The following is a 21,136-nucleotide window of genomic DNA, read 5'->3' as shown; positions in this document are numbered from 1 at the left end:
CACACACACACACACACACATCAAACACACACAATCAAACACACACAATCAAACACACACACACAGAATCACACACAAACACTTAAACACACAAAAACACACAATCACACACACACACACACACACACACACAATCAAACACAATCAAACACAAACACAATCAAACACACAGAATCACACACAAACACTTAATCAAACACACAATCACACACACAAACACTTAATCAAACACACATCACACACACACACTGTCATACAAAAACAAACACACACACAATCAAACACAATCAGACAAACACAATCAAACACACAAATACAATCAAACACAAACTCTCACACACACAAACACTTAATCAAACACACACACAATCAAACACACACACAATCAAACACTTAATCAAACACACAATCACACACACACACACACACACACTGCCTGTCTTCTGCTGTTGAGTTCAATCCCAGTAAATCTGTGAAACACATTTGAATGGGCTGCAGCTGTTGCAGACGTGTGTGTGTGACGGCATTTCTCTCCTGCAGGTGGAAGCTGCAGCTGCAGGAACTCAGTAAACTGCCTGCGTTTGCACGGGTCGTGTCTGCTGGGAACCTGTTGAGTCACGTGGGTCACAGTATTCTGGGTATGAACACCGTTCAGCTCTTCATGAAGGTGCCGGGCAGCAGAACACCTGGTGAGAGAATTAAAGGGGAAGTGCCCAGCTGAATGTTTTCTTATGGATATTATAAATAGCAAAATAGTCTTTAAATGAAGTAGGTAATAAATTGAAGATAAAACGCTCATATTTTGTTTTTGTCATAAACTGATTTTTTCTTTTTTTCTTTTTTTTTTTTCATTTTAAATGCAAATGTCAAAAATCTGTAGTGTGTTTAAGGTACACGTGTATCATTCTAAACCCTGAACCAATTATACTTTACATTGTAAAATTAAACATCAAACGACCCTCAACTTTTTATGACGTTAAATTTATATGAATCTTTCTTTTAATTAGCAGAATATTACTGTTTAATACTAACAAATAAAGCACATCAGATTAAATTTGATTTATGAATCTGTTAATATTACAATTCTTCTCTATATTCAGAGTTTTATCAGCAGATTCTAGTATTTCTACAGCGAGCAGTAACACATTATCCTAAACATTTGATGAATTCCAAATAAATGGTTGACTGAAAAAAGTTGTTTGCTTTGAAATAAATAATTTCTTGTAATTTTGTATTTATTTTATTTTTTAAATATATTTCAGAACAAAAGGTAAAAGTAAAAAGGGCTTAATCCATTAAACACTAAAAAGGGGGGGGGTATATATCGTTTACACTTAAAACATTAAAGTCTCTGTTTACATAAGTCACGCATATGAGGTATCATTTGAAAGCTTAAAATCTGAACTTTTCAGAGATACCCGTTTCTCTTCTGCATTTATGTTACTTAAACAAAATAAGGCCTCAAAATATTCGTTTTGAAAATTAGCACCCCCCCAGAGGTGATGGGGTAGAAATATTTATATAAAAATAAAAGTCCTTCACATAGCACCTAAATTAACAAGTCATATATTAAATGAAAGCTCTCATTCTCTTCTAATACCACAGTTCGAAAGATTTTCAAAAGAATCACAAAGTGAAATATGATTTCTAAGTCATCAAATACAAACGTCTCGTTTATGCTCCGATAACTGCTGCTGTAAGCCCCAAATAACAGTCCGCAGCCACATCACCCTGTAGCTCAAGACCGGTTGCCCACTGAAGATAAGCAGGGTTGAGTCTGGTCAGTACCTGGATGGGAGACCTCCTGGGGAAACTAAGGTTGCTGCTGGAAGAGGTATTAGTGATGCCATCAGGGGGTGCTCACCCTGCAGTCTGTGTGGGTCCTAATGCCCCAGTATAGTGACGTGGACACTATACTGTAAAAAGGCACTGTCCTTTGGATGAGATGTTAAACTGAGGTCCTGACTCTCTGTGGTCATTAAAAACCCCGGGACACTTCTCGTAAAGAGTAGGGGTATAACCCTGGTGTCCTGGCCAAATTCCCCCCATTGGCCCTTCTCAAACATGGCCTCCTAATAATCCCCATACATGAATTGGCTGCATCACTCTACTCTCTCCTCTCCATCAATAGCTGGTGTGTGGTGAGTGTACTGGTGCACTATGGCTGCTGTCACATCATCCAGGTGGATGCTGCACACTGGTGGTGTATGAGGAGATTCCCCCTATACTATGTTAAGCACTTGAGTGCCTAGAAAAGCGCTATATAAATGTAAGGAGTTATTATTATTATAAATAGCTAAAAACTTTATATCTTCCTTTACCTTAGGAAGTTCTCTAAAAAATATTTGCCATTGTTTACTTGTCTGTGAGATTGCTTGTGTAAATAATCTAATGTTATATCTTAGATGTCCAGAACAAAATATGCCATCCAGAAGAAAAGCATGTAAAACAAATCATCAAAAAAGATGGTTTCGACTATTGATGATAAAATGTTTTATATCATCGCAAAGGGGAGGATCTCAGCTTTCTAATGACACCTAAATTGAGCTTCTAGTCCATTCATTGGCTAAAATATTCAATGAAACAAGAGTGGTTCTTGAACTGAAAATTAGGCTGAATGTCTATGGACGAGCACATCTGTGAGGGCAAAAATGCGTTAGAGCGCCACCTACATTTCAGATCTGTGTATTATGATGGAAAATTCTCTTCTAGTGCTTGCTGCCATCTAGTGGAATAAAATGAGATTTTTCAAAGTGAGGTAAAGTGAACAGAACCACAATTACATGTTTAAAAAAAAAAAATTATTATTTGTTTATCATAAGTTTTATAAACTCGTACAATATTATTTATGAATAATTGGAGTCTTTATTTTTATATGGGTGGTTCTCTGAAAAATGAGACCAATTTTTTGCAATTCGTTTACAGTATGTGTGAATGGTGAGCTTTTAAATTTGAGTGTGAAAAATTGCAGGCGGCAGCACAAAAATGCTCCAGAGTTTAAGGAGTTAATTGAATCACTTCCCTCATTCAGTAGTGATTGTCTTAATAATCTGTTTCAATTATTCTGCTTTAATTTCTTGTGTTCTGTGTGTAATAAATTCAAGAGTACACAGATTTAAAGTTCGTCTGTTCTTCTTCACATCTAGGTCATCAGGAACACAACAACTTCTGCGCAGTCAACATCAACATTGGCCCGGGCGACTGCGAGTGGTTTGCTGTGCCAGAACCGTACTGGGGCATAATGAGTGAATTCTGTGAGAAGTATGTGATGGTCATTAATACACCAGTTTCAAACCACCATTATTTACATTGACATTTATTAATTTAGCAGACGATTTTATCCAAAACTCTGTTGACTTGTCTACTGTTCATTCATGCACAATGTAAAAAAAAAACAAATTTTTTTTTATCAGGAACAACATCAACTTCCTGAAGGGTTCATGGTGGCCGAATTTGGAGGATTTGTACGAGACAAATGTGCCGGTGTATCGCTTCATCCAGAGGCCTGGAGATCTGGTGTGGTTGAACACAGGAACAGTTCACTGGGTTCAGGCCATCGGCTGGTGTAACAACATCTCATGGAACGTGGGGCCTCTTAATGGTGCGTCATTTAACAGCCCAACACACACTCATAAACACAAGTGTAACATCTCTTAACAAGTGTTTGTGTGTCACTACAGCTTATCAGTACAAACTAGCTGTAGAACGCTACGAGTGGAACAAACTCCAGAGTGTCAAATCTGTGGTTCCCATGGTGCATCTGTCCTGGAACATGGCGAGGAACATCAAAGTGTCCGACCACAAGCTGTTTGAGATGATCAAGTGAGTCATTCAAATGTTTGTTGCTTTAACATCCATGTGAAACTGCTCGTGGATCGTGAACGAGTTTGTCTGGATTATCTGGAGAAATCTTCAGTTACTGTTTCAGTTTTGACAGACGTAACAGACTGATGTATCGTTCATATTCGGCTGTTTTCAGATTATCAGAATTGGCCAATAACTGCCCAGTTAGCTGATTAACAGAAATGTGTCTGTTCCAAAATCTTTAAACAGCATGTCAATGGATAACGCAGATTTTCTGTGTTTTAGTGAATTTTGAGTATAGTATTACAGTTAAAGTCAGAAGTTTACATACACTTAGATTGAAGTCATTAAAACTCATTTTTTTAATCACTCCACAGATTTAATATTAGTAAACTTTAGTTTTGTCAAGTCGTTTAGGACATCTACTTTGTGCATGACACGAGTAATTTTTCCAACAATTGTTTACAGACAGATTGTTTCACTTTTAATTGACTATATCACAATTCCAGTGGGACAGAAGTTTACATACACTAAGTTAACTGTGCCTTTAAGCAGCTTGGAAAATTCCAGAAAATGATGTCAAGCCTTTAGACAATTAGCTAATTAGCTTCTGATAGGAGGTGTACTGAACTGGAGGTGTACCTGTGGATGTATTTTAAGGCCTACCTTCAAACTCAGTGTCTCTTTGCTTGACATCATGGGAAAATCAAAAGAAATCAGCCAAGACCTCAGAAAAAAATGTGGACCTCCACAAGTCTGGTTCATCCTTGGGAGCAATTTCCAAATGCCTGAAGGTACCACGTTCATCTGTACAAACAATAGTACGCAAGTATAAACACCATGGGACCACACAGCCATCATACCGCTCAGGAAGGAGACACATTCTGTCTCCTAAAGATGAACGTAGTTTGGTGTGAAAAGTGCAAATCAATCCCAGAACAACAGCAAAGGACCTTGTGAAGATGCTGGAGGAAACAGGAAGACAAGTATCTATATCTAAGGTAAAACGAGTCCATGTTGTGGGGGTGCTTTGCTGCAGGAGGGACTGGTGCACTTCACAAAATAGATGGCATCATGAGGAAGGAAAATGATGTGGATATATTGAAGCAACATCTCAAGACATCAGACAGGAAGTTAAAGCTCGGTCACAAATGGGTCTTCCAAATGGACAATGACCCCAAGCATACCTCCAAAGTTGTGGCAAAATGGTTTAAGGACAACAAAGTCAAGGTATTGGAGTGGCCATCACAAAGTCCTGACCTCAATCTGATAGAACATTTGTGGGCAGAACTGAAAAAGCGTGTGTGAGCAAGGAGGTCTACAAACCTGACTCAGTTACACCAGTTCTGTCTGGAGGAATGGGCCAAAATTCCAGCAACTAAGGATACCCAAAACATTTGACCCAAGTTAAACAATTTAAAGGCAATGCTACCAAATACTAACAAAGTGTATGTAAACGTCTGACCCACTGGGAATGTGATGAAAGAAATAAAAGCTGAAATAAATCAGCTTTTATTTCACATTCTTAAAATAAAGTAGTGATCCTAACTGACCTAAGACAGGGAATGTTTTCTACGATTAAATGTCAGGAATTGTGAAAAACTGAGTTTAAATGTATTTGGCTAAGGTGTATGTAAACTTCTGACTTCAACTGAATATCAGCGTTAAAAAATCGCATCACTAATTAACAGCCAGTCGGATCAGTCAGCAGTTTTAATGGTATTAATTGTCCTGGTTAACAGGTTCTGTTTACTGCGGACACTCAAACAGTGTCAGAGCATTAAAGAAGCACTGGTGGCTGCTGGGAAAGAGACGATTTGGCACCGAAGGAGCCGTGACGAGCCGGCACATTACTGCACCATCTGTGAGGTGCGTCTCCTGTAATCTGCAGCGTAATAAATGATGATTCTCTACAGATAATCTGCAGAAATGACTTTCAGATGATGCTGTAAATGATTTCAGGTGGAAGTGTTCAACCTTCTGTTCGTCACGAGTGATAGTTACTCCAGGAAGTCTTGTGTGGTTCACTGTCAGGATTGCGCTCGGAAGGGCAGCGGTGATCTCGACGGGTTTGTGGTGTTGGAACAGTTCAAGATGGAGGATCTCATGCACATTTATGAGCAGTTCTCATTGGTAAGACACAAATACACATTTCAATATTGCTGTTTAGTTCACTTTATACTGCCTAAAAAAGATGAGATATTTTAATGTGCTGCAGGGGAAAAATGGGCAGAAATAGAACGCAACAATTCTGGACCACTTTTTCAGCCGTTTTGGTTCCGGAAGTATGTTTCCCATTCATTTTCTCCATAGTGATTTCATTAAATCCTTCATAAAAAAAAGTTGTAAGTTATGAACCAAACCAACCAGCTCTGAGGTGAATCACAACATCACAAACTTTGATTTGAAGCAAATCTGACAAAGACACAAGACTGTGTACTTACCGTCATTAATGAGGGAATGAACTACAATCCCATGAAGCATTGCAGTGATGTAAACGAATTAAAAACAATGGAAAAATATAAAACTATTAAAGTTGTTGATTAAAAGAAGAAACAATATATATGAAGTTTATTGCAAAATATTCAGATACACAAATATATAAAAGTAGTTTGAGAGTATAGGGAGAGCGACTCGATTGCGTCATTCACAGTGTGTCATGGGAGTGGGTGGAGCTATTTTGACACGATTCTCTGATTGGTGGATCTCTCTTCAGGATTATGGGTAATGTAGTTATTCACCAGAAATTCCACTATTAAGGCCTGTTCACACCAAACCCGTTTTTCAGTGCAATTGTTAGTTCTGAATGAGCTTTTGAACGGTTTTTTTTACTGAGTGTTCCAATTTTATTTTTTCTTCGGACTGTGATGAAAACTGACTGACCAATGAGATGAGATATTTTAGTCAATCGATGCAGCTGCTCAATCCAGCATGTTGGTGGCGCTAATCAACTGGCAAACATCAGTATTGTGCACCTGATACACACCTGAAAATTATATACTTGGATAAATGTTTTTTTTGTTTTTTTTGCATATAATTGTTTAATTATTTTCTCCCCAATTTGGAATGCCCAATTCCCACTACTTAGTAGGTCCTCATGGTGGCGCTGTTACTCGCCTCAATCCGGGTGGTGGAGGACAAGTCTCAGTTGCCTCCGCTTCTGAGACCGTCAATCCGTGCATCTTATCACGTGACTCGTTGTGCATAACACCGCGGAGACTCACAGCATGTGGAGGCTCATGCTACTCTCCACGATCCACACACAACTCACCACACGCCCCATTGAGAGCGAGAACCACTAATCACGACCACGAGGAGGTTACCCCATGTGACTCTACCCTCCCTAGCAACCGGGCCAATTTGGTTGCTTAGGAGACCTGGCTGGAGTCACTCACTAAACTGTTATTCTTAATGTACATTATTCCATGTGTATTTATATCACTGTACCTTTTGTTATATTATCCAGGCATTATAAAATGAGAAGTTGGGTTCAGGAGGCCGTAGATAATTATATGTGCAAATATAAATAGGACATATACTGTATATATGCAACAGTGCTCTTTACTCATCTCAGTCACATTAAAACTCCTCTACATGCATCAACACCATGAAAAGAACATAATGAAACAATTATGCTGAATTAATGCTTTAACAGCATTCATTATATTAATCTCTAACAGCTGAAGGTTTGGGGAAGAGACTGGTATAAATGTTTGTAGAACAGCAACAGCTGTACAGGAGTGAAATAGTTTTTCATGTTTTTACGGACTCTGTGTGAATAGACCTTCTGTCAGAGGTTCATCTCGCAAAATCGTCACGGATTTGGTGTGAACAGGCCTTCAAACATGTTTTTTTATGTAGTTGAATTAACAGACTGATGTGTTCAACAGAAGCATATACCATCGATTAACAGCTTCAGAGCTCATGGTAGGTCTGTCTTTTAAAGATTTATAAATTCAGGTTAAAAATCAGTTTCCCTATGGAGAAAATGTATGGGATTATTTACTTCCAGAACAGACTGTTCCGCTCTAGCAATCTTGTTACAGACAGTTGAGTTCATTTGCATTTTAGTTTGTAAAAAAGCGTAAAGCTGCGGTGTGTCATTTCTGGCGTCACTGAACATAAGTGGCAAAAAATATTAACTAAAGTTTCCCAAACACTCCCGCTGTCTTCCATTGGTCATCTGAACAGATAGTCCTGCCCAAAGTCAGTGTTGATGATGTCGGGTTTGAATGATTCAGTACACACAACTCTGTGAAAATAAAAAAAAAACTCTTATCTTGTGTTTTGTAGGCGCCTGCACTTCATTCATCTTCATCTTGACATAAACACACTGTACATGTGGACAACGTCACATTACAGGAACTCTATAAACGGACCATTTCTGATATTCAGGATCGTCGCAACAGTCTCTCGCATGGCTGGTCACCATAGCGACCAGGGACTGCGACTGAAGTGGATGTGCGTGTCTATGCAACCTGTTTATAAACCGCAGTGTGTCGTTGTGGCCTACAGGGGGCGTAGCGGGTGAAATTCCTCTACAGACGTTTTCTTGAACGGCCCCTCGACGCGCTACACAAATGAATCAAACAAACTGGGGAGGAATTGTGGGGAAATGATTTTGTACATATGATCTGTCACAACTGGCATCGTCACTTCAAGACTACTGACACGAGAGGTTCTTTTGTATTTTGTTAATGCTGAAATCTCTTTGTCTCAAGGGTCGCCTTCACAGGAAGGAGCGCTAGTCTAGCTTTTTGTATGGTAGATAGCGATTTTACGACCACTTTGGATGGCAAAATCTACAAAAAACTATTTGTAATGTGAAGAATTAGGTGATATAATTTTCTACTGCTTTTATGTTTTATCTGTCTTGTTATTTTGGAACCATGTTTGATATTTTTGTTTCTTAGGTAAAAAAAGGAAAAATTGTGGATTTTTTTTTTTTTACAGCCAAGTCACACACAGAGAAATGAGTTGCACATAGAGTAAGAAATAAAGTTGAAATTGTGATCTCTCCCCCCCCCCCCCCCCATTTGTTTTTGTTTCTAATCCTGATGTACATTTACACTATTTATAAATACATATTTATTGCTTGAAGATATTTGTGGATGGAATGCTGTTATTTTTCCCAGAGTACCTGCCATTAAATCTGAAGGAGTTTGTTCATTTAAACTACTCCTGCATTTTCTATATAGAATTAAACGGCTTAGTAAGCATTGTACAGAAACTATTAAAAAAATTATGTTTGAAGAATGTTTTATGAGTTATTAAATAAGCTGTCAACATATATTCATGCACATTTTGCTTGTATTGAATATGATGTGAAACGGTTTTATTAGCTCTGTCTTAAATCTTGACATTATTGCCTCTGTTTTTTATTTTATACAGTGGTATTTAAAGCAAACACTAAATTATAGATTGCCCTGAAACCTAGTTGTTGTATTTCTAGTGCTCTATATGTTTAAATGGCCTCCATATACTGTTGTTTTTATGTTCTACAGAGGTAAGTTATTAACAGTCATATCTGGTCAAACATCAGTGACGTTTGTTTACAGCCATGAGGTCACTCTTGATCTGCCTTTGAAACCCTTAAAAAGGTTAAAGTTCATTGCCGTCTCATCATGTCTCACACTTACAAACATTTACACACCTACAAAGTAACTACATGTTTACTTCACTAAACGCTTTGATGTTCATCGTGTCGGCTAGTTAAATAAATGATCTTAGAATATTTATCCGGCACCCTTTAACAGTTTTATTTACTGAGCTTCCCTTACTAAATTGTTCAACAGTAATCATGTTTTCTGATAAAATATAATGGTTTCCTGTTACTGGAGCCACTGTCATAAAGTAAAATAAGTCTTGCACTGTTGAAACAAGATCCCAATTTTATTTTAAGAGTTACTGTATTTGGTGGAAAGAAATGGTTACCATTGTAAATGTTTGTAAGGAGATGAGCGAGTAATGTGTTCATACGTGATGAGTTTCTGCAGGTCATTTAAAGGTCAGTCTGCTGAAGGCCTGATGCTCGTGTGATTGTGTAGATAACCGTTAGTTTCACTGTGACCGTGTGCTCGCTGATGTCACCAGTTGTGCATGTGGGCTCAAAACTTAAGGTGCAGTTTCTCTTGTTTGTTGTGAATGATTCTGTACAACTCATGTTCATGTACATTGGACAGACAGTGAAACTGTTCATCTTATCCAGTGATCACATCAGGACTTATTGAAAGATTTTATTTATTCAAGGCAAGGCTTTATTGCAGTAAAACTCAGTCAACATGAAATGGCATTCGCAGCACATTTTATTTTTGTAATAAGAGGGCTTGATGACGTCAGGTGATCTTTAATAAAATATTAGAAACTTTTCTTCTTTGGAATAACATGTACTGATGAATCATTCACAATAAAACCAGGAACATGTATTAAGGAAATGAGTGATTTCATGAATTCATGTTGACTTTAATGCACCTCATGACTAAAGGTCTGTGATTATGACGTGGAGTTGAAACCCAGCAGACAATGTAGCTGTAATTAGACAAACACAGATCTCTACACTGTGTGCCAGGTTCAAAACCACATCACTTGTGTTTTCCTGATGCTTTTTCTCCTTGTGTAGTTCTTGTGGCAGACGTCCATCAGAGACCCAGTAGCCAGATGTAGCTGCTGATGTGAACAGGACCTACACTGACTACTGAGCACATGAGGAGCGTCTTCAACACGTGTGTGGTGCGTCACAGGAGCTGCAGCCTAAACAACAGGTAGATAAAAGAGTTAAAGTTATCTTTGCCTAAATCAGTCCTTCTGAACTGCTCACAGACAGCAGGAAAATAATAAAATGTATAGTTAGAAGAGCAAAATAAATACATTAACAATGTTTAATACTGAGGAGAGAACATATCTGATTCCCATATCTGTTATTGATGACCAGTGTTGAGTAAGTTACTTAAAGTAATCCATTACAAATGAATAATTCTCTAAAATTGTAATTTGATGACTTCAAAGTAGTTAGTAATGTGATTATTTTCCAAATAAAGTTACTTTCTAAAACACTACACTTCACTTCAAAATAATGTCTATATATTTCTCTGTTCACTGACTCGATATGGAGCGCACATGCTGTCACAGGGAAATACTGAAGTCTTGCAACAGTTTATTTTGAGTCCCACAGAAACCTTAACCCCAACCCCAATACCTAACAAAGTTCTTTCAGCCAATAGAATTGCTTTGTGATCCAAGGGGGTGTTACCTGAAGTGGGCGTGTCGTGTAGGACGCAGACAGTACTTTTGAAACTGCTGCTGTCTTAAAGAGCCAGTACTGCTTTAGCTCTTGTTTTACATAGTAATGTAAATACTGGTAAATAGAAATTACTTTGCATGTAAACAATAAACATAATGTACACTGCCTGGCACATTCATCGTGGCATTGTTTCGACAACCTTATGCAGTGTCACAACATTTATTTCCATCCAGAGTTGCATTAATTTTAGGCCGAGATCTTGTATTGATGACGGGAGAGTCGAACCACTCTGTAAAGTCTTCTCCAGCACATCCCAAAGACTTTCAATGGGGTTAAGGTCAGGACACTGTGGTGGCCAATTCAACACCACTCTTTCACAATTTGAGCCCGATGAATCTTGGCATTGTTGTCCTGGAATATGCCCATGCTGTTAAGGAAGAAATAATCTATTGATGGGATAACCTGGTCATTCAGTACATTTCATTGCTGAGTCTCGACCTGACCAATTGAAGCAACCCCAGATCATAACACTGCCTCCAGAGGCTTGTACAGTGGGCACTATGCATGACAGGTGCATTCATGCGCTTCCCTTTTTACCCTGATGCGCCCATCGCTTTGGAATAGGGTAAATCTGGACTCATCAGACCACAGGACCTTTTTCCATTGCTCCACAGTCCAATCTTTATGCTCTCTAGCACACTGAAGTCATTTTATCCAATTAGCCTCACTAACCCAAGTGGCTTTCTTGTGGCCACACAGATGTTTAGTGCCAATCCTGTAAGTTCTCGTCACATTGTGCGTGTGGACATGCTCTTACTTTCACTATTAAACATAACCGTGAGTTCTACTGTCGATTTTTTACCATGTGACTTCAAGCGTTTTAGTGATTTCCGATTACAATCATTCAAGTTTTTTTCCAATCACATTCCTTCCGTGAAGCTGACGGTTCACCATTATCCTTCCAGGTTTTCAAACAAGCCCCTTTCAGCAATCTCCTTAGTTGTTTTCTTTGCTTGATGCAGGACAATAATTTGCCCCTTCTGAAACACAGTAACATCTTTTCCACGACCACGGGATACGTCTTCCGACATGGTTGTTTAAGAGATGAGAAGCTACACACTGCATCAGTTAAAACTAAAGAATTGTTGCCAGCTGAAACATATGAATCACTGCAATAATGATCCAATCATAGGCTCTTAAGTATCTGCTTAATTAAATCCAAACAGCGACTTTTTGGGGGGCCAGGCAGTGTAGAAATGCACAATATAATATATGCAATTTCAAGACATCATATTTATTGATGGAATACATAGAATTTGTAAATTTTTAAAAAGTTAAAATGAAACAAATGGTAAACTAATAATAAAATAAAATGTGTAAAATGTATATTTTGTAATGTACCATGTTAGAAGGTCCCCTGTATAATTAACAGCATTCAACATTATAACTGAAATTTATCCAAATGAATTCAGAATTGAATCAGAATCTGATTGAATCAGGAAATCTGTCTTAATACCAGCCCTAATGTGTACTGATAAAGGGATGTCAGTAGATCAGACTAATACTGATTGATCAATAATTATTAACAATGATTGTTTATTTAGATAAAGGGGTACTTGAGCCTTACTGATATTACTGTGGGGTACTTATGGCAAAAAGATTAGGAAACACTAAATAATAATATATCAATAATTAATAATATTATTTTAGAAATATGTGAAACCCAAGTCATGTCCTTAAAAGTAATTAACTTAATTGTCAGTAATTAGATTACAGTAACTATTTAAACGCTACAGTATTTTAGCACAAATTAATTTGGCAGAAGCTCATCAGATTAGATGGATGTCTATTGGACCGGTTGTGTGACATGCCCTCAGACACCGTAAACAAAACTACTCATAGTAAAACAAACATAAAATATGCACATGTTGACTTGCGATGATAAAAATGGTTTGTGTCAACAACAATGTGTTTTGTGTAATGAATTACTTTTATATGATTAATTATTTTGTAACCGTGTTGCGTCGCCACTTGATGTTTAATGTAAAATCTGAGTCCTGATGTTAAACCAGTAGAGAAGCACAAATATAAATGACACAACTGATAAAACCATCATTCATTCATTCATGGAGTCCAAACACAATCGACTGATGTTCACTCAATGAATCAATGAGTGCTGATGGACATCATGTATTCTGCAGTGCAACAGGTGCATTAAATCCACTGATTGTATAATAAATAGCAGCAGGTGCGAGTGCGAGTGTGTGTGCCTGAGTGCGAGTGTGTGTGCGTGAGTGCGTGTGTGTGTGTGTGTGTGTGAGAGAGAGTGAGTGCGTGTGTGTGAGAGAGTATGCATGTGTGTATTATGTGTTTGTGTGTGTGTGTGTGTGTGAGAGAGAGTATGCATGTGTGTATTATGTGTTTGTGTGTGTGTGAGTGCGTGTGTGAGAGAGAGTGAGTGCGTGTGTGAGAGAGTGAGTGAGTGAGTGAGTGAGTGCGTGTGAGAGTGAGTGCGTGTGTGAGAGTGAGTGCGTGCGTGTGAATGCGTGCGTGTGAGAGTGAGTGAGTGAGTGCGTGTGAGAGTGAGTGAGTGCGTGTGTGTGAGAGTGAGTGAGTGCGTGTGTGTGAGAGTGAGTGAGTGCGTGCGTGTGAGAGTGAGTGAGTGCGTGCGTGCGTGTGAGTGAGTGCGTGCGTGCGTGTGAGAGAGTGCGTGCGTGTGAGAGAGAGTGAGTGCGTGTGAGAGTGAGTGAGTGCGTGCGTGTGAGTGAGAGAGAGTGCGTGCGTGTGAGTGAGAGAGAGTGCGTGCGTGCGAGTGAGAGAGAGTGAGTGCGTGCGAGTGAGAGAGAGTGAGTGCGTGCGTGCGTGTGAGAGAGAGTGAGTGAGAGAGAGTGAGTGCGTGTGAGAGAGAGTGCGTGTGAGTGAGAGAGAGTGAGTGCGTGAGTGAGAGATAGTGAGTGCGTGAGTGAGTGAGAGAGAGTGAGTGTGAGTGAGTGAGAGAGAGTGAGTGCGTGTGAGTGAGAGAGAGTGAGTGCGTGTGAGTGAGTGAGAGAGAGTGAGTGCGTGTGAGTGTGTGAGAGAGAGTGCGTGCGTGTGAGAGAGAGTGAGTGCGTGCGTGTGAGTGAGAGAGAGTGAGTGCGTGCGTGTGAGTGAGAGAGAGTGAGTGCGTGTGTGAGAGTGAGTGAGTGAGTGCGTGTGTGAGAGTGAGAGAGAGAGTGAGAGTGAGTGAGTGCGTGCATGTGAGAGTGAGTGAGTGAGTGCGTGTGAGAGTGAGTGAGTGCGTGCGTGAGAGAGTGAGTGCGTGCGTGCGTGCGTGTGAGAGTGAGTGCGTGCGTGCGTGTGAGAGTGAATGCGTGCGTGCGTGTGAGAGTGCGTGCGTGTGAGAGAGAGTGAGTGAGTGAGTGAGTGCGTGTGAGTGAGAGAGTGCGTGGGTGTGAGTGAGAGAGAGTGAGTGCGTGCGTGTGAGAGAGAGTGAGTGCATGTGAGTGAGAGAGAGTGAGTGCGTGTGAGTGAGTGAGAGTGCGTGTGAGTGTGTGAGAGAGAGTGCGTGCCTGTGAGAGAGAGTGCGTGCGTGCGTGTGAGAGAGAGTGAGTGCGTGCGTGTGAGTGAGAGAGAGTGAGTGAGTGCGTGCGTGAGAGTGAGTGAGTGCGTGAGAGTGAGTGAGTGCGTGCGTGAGAGTGAGTGCGTGTGTGAGAGTGAGTGAGTGAGTGCCTGCGTGTGAGAATGAGTGCGTGTGAGAGTGAGTGAGTGAGTGCGTGTGAGAGTGAGTGCGTGCGTGCGTGTGAGAGTGAGTGAGTGCGTGTGAGAGTGAGTGCGTGCGTGCGTGCGTGAGAGAGTGAGTGCGTGCGTGCGTGCGTGTGAGAGAGAGTGCGTGCGTGTGAGAGAGTGAGTGCGTGTGAGAGAGCGTGAGTGCGTGCGTGCGTGTGAGAGAGAGTGAGTGAGTGCGTGTGTGAGAGAGTGAGTGCGTGTGTGAGAGAGTGAGTGCGTGTGAGAGAGAGTGAGTGCGTGTGAGAGAGAGTGAGTGCGTGTGAGAGAGAGTGAGTGCGTGTGTGTGAGAGAGTGAGTGCGTGTGAGTGAGAGAGTGAGTGCGTGCGTGTGAGTGAGAGAGTGAGTGCGTGTGTGAGAGAGAGAGTGCGTGCGTGTGAGTGAGAGAGTGAGTGCGTGTGTGAGAGAGAGAGTGAGTGCGTGTGTGAGAGAGTGAGTGCGTGTGTGAGAGAGTGAGTGCGTGTGTGAGAGAGTGAGTGCGTGTGTGAGAGAGTGAGTGCGTGTGTGAGAGAGAGTGAGTGCGTGTGTGAGAGAGAGTGAGTGCGTGTGAGTGAGAGAGAGTGAGTGCGTGTGAGTGAGAGAGAGTGAGTGCGTGAGTGAGAGAGAGTGAGTGCGTGAGTGAGAGAGAGTGAGTGCGTGTGAGTGAGAGTGTGAGTGCGTGTGAGTGAGAGTGTGAGTGCGTGTGAGTGAGAGAGTGTGAGTGCGTGTGAGTGAGAGAGTGTGAGTGCGTGTGAGTGAGTGAGAGAGAGTGAGTGAGAGAGAGTGAGAGAGAGTGAGTGCGTGTGAGTGAGAGTGTGAGTGCGTGTGAGTGAGAGAGTGTGAGTGAGAGAGTGTGAGTGCGTGTGAGTGAGTGAGAGAGAGTGAGTGCGTGTGAGTGAGAGAGAGTGAGTGCGTGTGAGTGAGAGAGAGTGAGTGCGTGTGAGTGAGAGAGAGTGAGTGCGTGTGAGTGAGAGAGTGCGTGCGTGTGAGTGAGAGAGAGTGAGTGAGAGAGAGTGAGTGCGTGTGAGAGAGAGTGAGTGAGTGCGTGTGAGAGAGAGTGAGTGAGTGCGTGTGAGAGAGAGTGAGTGAGTGCGTGTGAGAGAGAGTGAGTGCGTGTGAGTGAGAGAGAGTGAGTGCGTGTGAGTGAGTGCGTGTGAGTGAGTGAGAGAGTGAGTGCGTGTGAGTGAGTGAGAGTGAGTGCGTGTGAGTGAGTGAGAGTGAGTGCGTGTGAGAGAGAGTGCGTGCGTGCGTGTGAGAGAGAGTGAGTGCGTGCGTGTGAGTGAGAGAGAGTGAGTGCGTGCGTGTGAGTGAGAGAGAGTGAGTGCGTGTGAGTGAGAGAGAGTGAGTGCGTGCGTGTGAGAGTGAGTGAGTGAGTGCGTGCGTGAGAGTGAGTGCGTGCGTGAGAGTGAGTGCGTGCGTGAGAGTGAGTGAGTGCGTGCGTGAGAGTGAGTGCGTGCGTGAGAGTGAGTGAGTGAGTGCCTGCGTGTGAGAATGAGTGAGTGCCTGCGTGTGAGAATGAGTGAGTGCGTGCGTGTGAGAGTGAGTGCGTGTGAGAGTGAGTGAGTGAGTGCGTGTGAGAGTGAGTGCGTGCGTGCGTGAGAGAGAGAGTGAGTGCGTGTGTGTGAGAGAGTGAGTGCGTGTGTGTGAGAGAGAGTGAGTGCGTGTGAGAGAGAGTGAGTGCGTGAGTGAGAGAGAGTGAGTGCGTGAGTGAGAGAGAGTGAGTGCGTGTGAGTGAGAGAGAGTGAGAGAGAGTGAGTGCGTGTGAGTGAGAGTGTGAGTGCGTGTGAGTGAGAGAGTGTGAGTGCGTGTGAGTGAGAGAGAGAGAGTGAGTGCGTGTGAGTGAGAGAGAGTGCGTGTGAGTGAGAGAGAGTGCGTGCGTGTGAGAGAGAGTGCGTGCGTGTGAGAGAGAGTGAGTGCGTGTGAGAGAGAGTGAGTGCGTGTGAGTGAGAGAGAGTGAGTGCGTGCGTGTGAGAGAGAGTGAGTGAGTGCGTGCGTGAGAGTGAGTGAGTGCGTGCCTGAGAGTGAGTGAGTGCGTGCCTGAGAGTGAGTGCGTGCGTGAGAGTGAGTGAGTGAGTGCCTGCGTGTGAGAATGAGTGAGTGCGTGCGTGTGAGAATGAGTGAGTGCGTGCGTGTGAGAGTGAGTGCGTGTGAGAGTGAGTGAGTGAGTGCGTGAGAGAGTGAGTGCGTGCGTGCGTGCGTGTGAGAGTGCGTGCGTGTGAGAGAGTGAGTGCGTGTGAGAGAGCGTGAGTGCGTGCGTGCGTGTGAGAGAGAGTGAGTGCGTGTGAGTGAGTGCGTGTGAGTGAGAGAGAGTGAGTGCGTGTGAGTGAGAGAGAGTGAGTGCGTGTGTGTGAGAGAGTGAGTGCGTGTGTGAGAGAGTGAGTGCGTGTGTGAGAGAGTGAGTGCGTGTGTGAGAGAGTGTGAGTGCGTGTGAGTGAGTGAGAGAGTGTGAGTGCGTGTGAGTGAGTGAGAGTGAGTGCGTGTGAGTGAGAGAGTGAGTGCGTGTGAGTGAGTGCGTGTGAGTGAGAGAGTGTGAGTGCCTGTGAGTGAGTGAGAGAGAGTGAGTGCCTGTGAGTGAGTGAGAGAGAGTGAGTGCGTGTGAGAGTGAGTGCGTGTGAGAGTGAGTGCGTGTGAGAGTGAGTGCGTGTGAGAGTGAGTGCGTGTGAGAGTGAGTGAGTGCGTGCGTGCGTGTGTGAGTGCGTGCGTGCGTGTGAGAGTGAGTGAGTGCGTGCGTGCGTGTGAGAGTGAGTGAGTGCGTGCGTGCGTGAGAGAGTGAGTGCGTGCGTGCGTGCGTGTGAGAGAGAGTGCGTGCGTGTGAGAGAGCGTGAGTGCGTGCGTGTGAGTGAGTGCGTGAGTGAGAGAGAGTGAGTGCGTGTGTGTGAGAGAGTGAGTGCGTGCGTGTGAGAGAGTGAGTGCGTGCGTGTGAGAGAGAGTGCGTGCGTGTGAGAGAGAGTGAGTGCGTGTGAGTGAGAGAGTGCGTGCGTGTGTGAGAGAGAGTGCGTGCGTGTGAGAGAGAGAGTGCGTGCGTGTGAGAGTGAGTGCGTGCGTGTGAGAGTGAGTGCGTGCGTGTGAGAGTGAGTGCGTGCGTGTGAGAGTGAGTGCGTGCGAGTGAGAGTGAGTGCGTGAGTGAGAGAGAGTGAGTGCGTGTGAGAGTGTGAGTGCGTGTGAGTGAGAGAGTGTGAGTGAGAGAGAGAGAGTGAGTGCGTGTGAGTGAGAGAGAGTGAGTGCGTGTGTGAGAGAGAGTGAGTGCGTGTGAGTGAGTGAGAGAGAGTGAGTGCGTGTGAGTGAGTGAGTGCGTGTGAGTGAGTGAGAGAGAGTGAGTGCGTGCGTGTGAGAGAGAGTGAGTGCGTGCGTGTGAGAGTGAGTGCGTGCGTGTGAGAGTGAGTGAGTGCGTGCGTGTGAGAGTGAGTGCGTGCGTGTGAGTGAGAGAGAGTATGCATGTGTGTATTATGTGTTTGTGTGTGTGTGTGTGAGTGCGTGTGTGTGTGTGTGAGTATGTATGTGAGTGTGTGGTGAGAGTATGTATGTGTGTATTATGTGTGAGTGTGTGTGTGAGAGTACGTATGTGTGTATTATGTGTTTGTGCGTGTGTGTGTGTGAGAGTATGTATGTGTGTATTATGTGTTTGTGTGTGTGTGTGTGAGAGAGTGTGAGTGTGTGTGTGTGAGAGAGTGTGAGTGGAAGAATACAAAATTTGAGGTATTTCGTGGTGCATGGAAGGATAGTGTCTGTAACTACAGACAGGTACTAAAAGCTGCCAGGTCAGCATATTTTAGCAAACTCAGAAAATAACCACAACAATCCTAGCTGTTTATTCAGTACTGTGGCTAAATTGGTTAAGAATAAAGCATTGACTGAACCAGATATCCCATCGCAGCACAATAGTAATGACTTCATGAATTTCTTTACTGATAAAATTGAAATAATCTGAAATAAAATTGGAATTATGCAATCATCTGTCACAGCACCTCAGAAAACAGTGTCTCATAATTTTCCTCACGTGCAACTTCAATCCTTCGCTGTCATAGGTCATGAAGAGCTAACAAAACTTATCGAAACATCAAACGTCACAACATGTTAGATCCAATACCAACTAAGCTCTTAAAAGAGGTATTCCCTGTAATCTCAGAACCTCTTCTTAATATTTTTAACTCCTCACTATCCTTAGGACATGTCCCAAGAAACTTTAAAATGGCAGTTATCAAACCGCTTATTAAGAAGCCACAGCTTGATCCTGTAGAATTGGCTAATTACAGACTGATGTCAAATCTCCTGTTTATATCGAAAATACTAGAAAAGGTAGTGTCCTCCCAAATATGTTCATTTCTACTGAGAAATAGTATATAAGAACAATTTCAGTCAGGATTTAGGTCTCATCACAGTACAGAGACTGCACTTATCAGAGTTACAAATGACTTGCTCTTATCATCTGATCACGGCTGCATTTCTCTTCTAGTGCTTTTAGATCTTAGTGCTGCCTTCGACACGATAGATCATGACATTCTCTTGAATAGGCTGGAGAATTATGTTGGCATTTGTGGATGTGCATTAGCATGGTTTAGGTCCTGTTTATCAGACCGCTACCACTTTGTCTGTGTAAACGAGGAATTGTCAAATCAAACAAAAGTTAAGTATGGAGTGCCACAGGGATCAGTTTTAGGGCCTCTTTTCTTCTTATATATGCTTCCCCTGGGAGATATTATCAGGAATCGTGGAATAAGTTTCCACTGTTATGCCGACGATACCCAACTTTATATTTCTTCAAAACCTGATGAGATTTCACAATTCTGCAAATTAGCAGAGTGTATCAATGAAATCAAAGATTGGATGGTCAGAAATTTCCTTCTACTCAATTCCGACAAAACAGAGGTACTAATTATTGGACCAAAAACCTCTAAAAATAAGCCGCTAAAATATAATTTGACTCTCGATGGATGTACTGTTACATTGTCTTCTACAGCAAAGAACTTAGGTGTTATATTTGATACCAATCTGTCCTTTGAAAATCAAATTACCAATGTTTGTAGAACAGCATTCTTCCAACTCAGAAATATTACTAAATTACGACACATGCTCTCTGTTGCCGATGCCGAAAAACTAATTCATGTGTTCATGACCTCAAGACTAGATTATTGTAATGCATTACTGGGAGGATGTGCAGCAAGATCAATAAATAAAGTTCAATTGGTTCAAAATGCAGCAGCCAGAGTGCTGACGAGAACCAAGAAATATGATCATATAAGCCCCATTTTATCATCGTTACACTGACTACCTGTTAAATTTCGTATTAATTTTAAAATTCTGTTAACTACATACAAAGCTTTAAATGGTCTAGCTCCACAGTACTTAAGTGACCTTCTGACACGCTATATTCCATCACGTTCATTACGATCGCAAAATTCTGGCCTGTTAATAGTTCCTAGAATATCAAAATCCACAAAAGGAGGTAGATCCTTTTCCTATTTAGCTCCTAAACTATGGAATAGTCTCCCTAACACTGTTCGGGATGCAGACACACTCAGTTTAAGTCTAGACTAAAGACTCATCTATTTAGTCAGACATACACCTAATTTATCCTTCAACTCACAATTAGTCTGCTTTAGTTAGGTCTTCCAGAACCAGAAACATCAATCATGATCTATAACACTGCAATAAATTGAATGGCATCTACGCTAATATTATTCTATTTGTTTCCATGTCTCAATCTCGGGACTCCTATCCTGAGTGTCACCAGAACCGGCTGGATCCAGCTCTGGTCCTGCTTGGTGTCAGACTCCACTGCTACATGTCTCTGAGTGATGATGACTAAATGCAGCTGGTGCCAGCCAGACATCACTTGAGTCTATGGACTTCAGAGGATGAACTGATGCCAGCTCCAACCGTAAGACATGGGATACTTCATATGCCATTGCCTGAACCTTGGACTTAGGATAGACCTCACAGAACCTCACCGAAATGACCCGCTGGTTGAACTGTGATGCACCTCACTGATCTCTGCCTGCATCACCTCGGTCTAATGATGGACTACACTCTTATAATGGAATACATAGACTATCAATTAATTGCCAATAAAACCCTTCATCAGCCAAATAACAAGGACAATGCATCTATGTGAACTTCTGCAGTTAATCCAGGATGAACTTCAAAGAGATTAGTCATTAATCTTACAGTTACTGGTCCTTAACACTAATTTTAAACCATGACCTGCACTATACATAAGTAATATTGTCATTATATTCATGATGTTAGTCAGAGGGGAACTGGCCCCCACAGTGAGTCTGGTTTCTCTCAAGGTTATTTTTCTCCATTAATCAACATCTTATGGAGTTTTGTGTTCCTTACCACAGTCAGCTT

At 42.2% G+C, this 21,136-nt stretch overlaps 1 protein-coding gene across 2 annotated transcripts in view; it reads left to right on the top strand.

Annotated features, from left to right (window-relative positions):
• Positions 1-13,367, top strand: part of kdm6al (lysine (K)-specific demethylase 6A, like) — a 54,452-nt gene extending 41,085 nt beyond the window's left edge. For both annotated transcript variants that reach the window (XM_051706050.1, XM_051706049.1), the window contains 7 exons: positions 541-689; positions 3,147-3,261; positions 3,414-3,601; positions 3,681-3,822; positions 5,547-5,673; positions 5,767-5,937; positions 8,098-13,367. In XM_051706050.1, coding sequence (XP_051562010.1) covers positions 541-689; positions 3,147-3,261; positions 3,414-3,601; positions 3,681-3,822; positions 5,547-5,673; positions 5,767-5,937; positions 8,098-8,127 — 922 coding nt within the window. In that variant the 3' untranslated portion in view covers positions 8,128-13,367. The remainder of the gene's footprint in view (positions 1-540; positions 690-3,146; positions 3,262-3,413; positions 3,602-3,680; positions 3,823-5,546; positions 5,674-5,766; positions 5,938-8,097) is intronic.
• Positions 13,368-21,136: the final 7,769 nt, after the last annotated feature.

Source organism: Myxocyprinus asiaticus, chromosome 9 (genome assembly GCF_019703515.2).
Source record: "Myxocyprinus asiaticus isolate MX2 ecotype Aquarium Trade chromosome 9, UBuf_Myxa_2, whole genome shotgun sequence".
NCBI classification, from domain to species: Eukaryota; Metazoa; Chordata; class Actinopteri; order Cypriniformes; family Catostomidae; genus Myxocyprinus; species Myxocyprinus asiaticus.
Note: the sequence above shows the minus strand (reverse complement) of the source record. Positions and strands in the feature narration are given on the sequence as shown.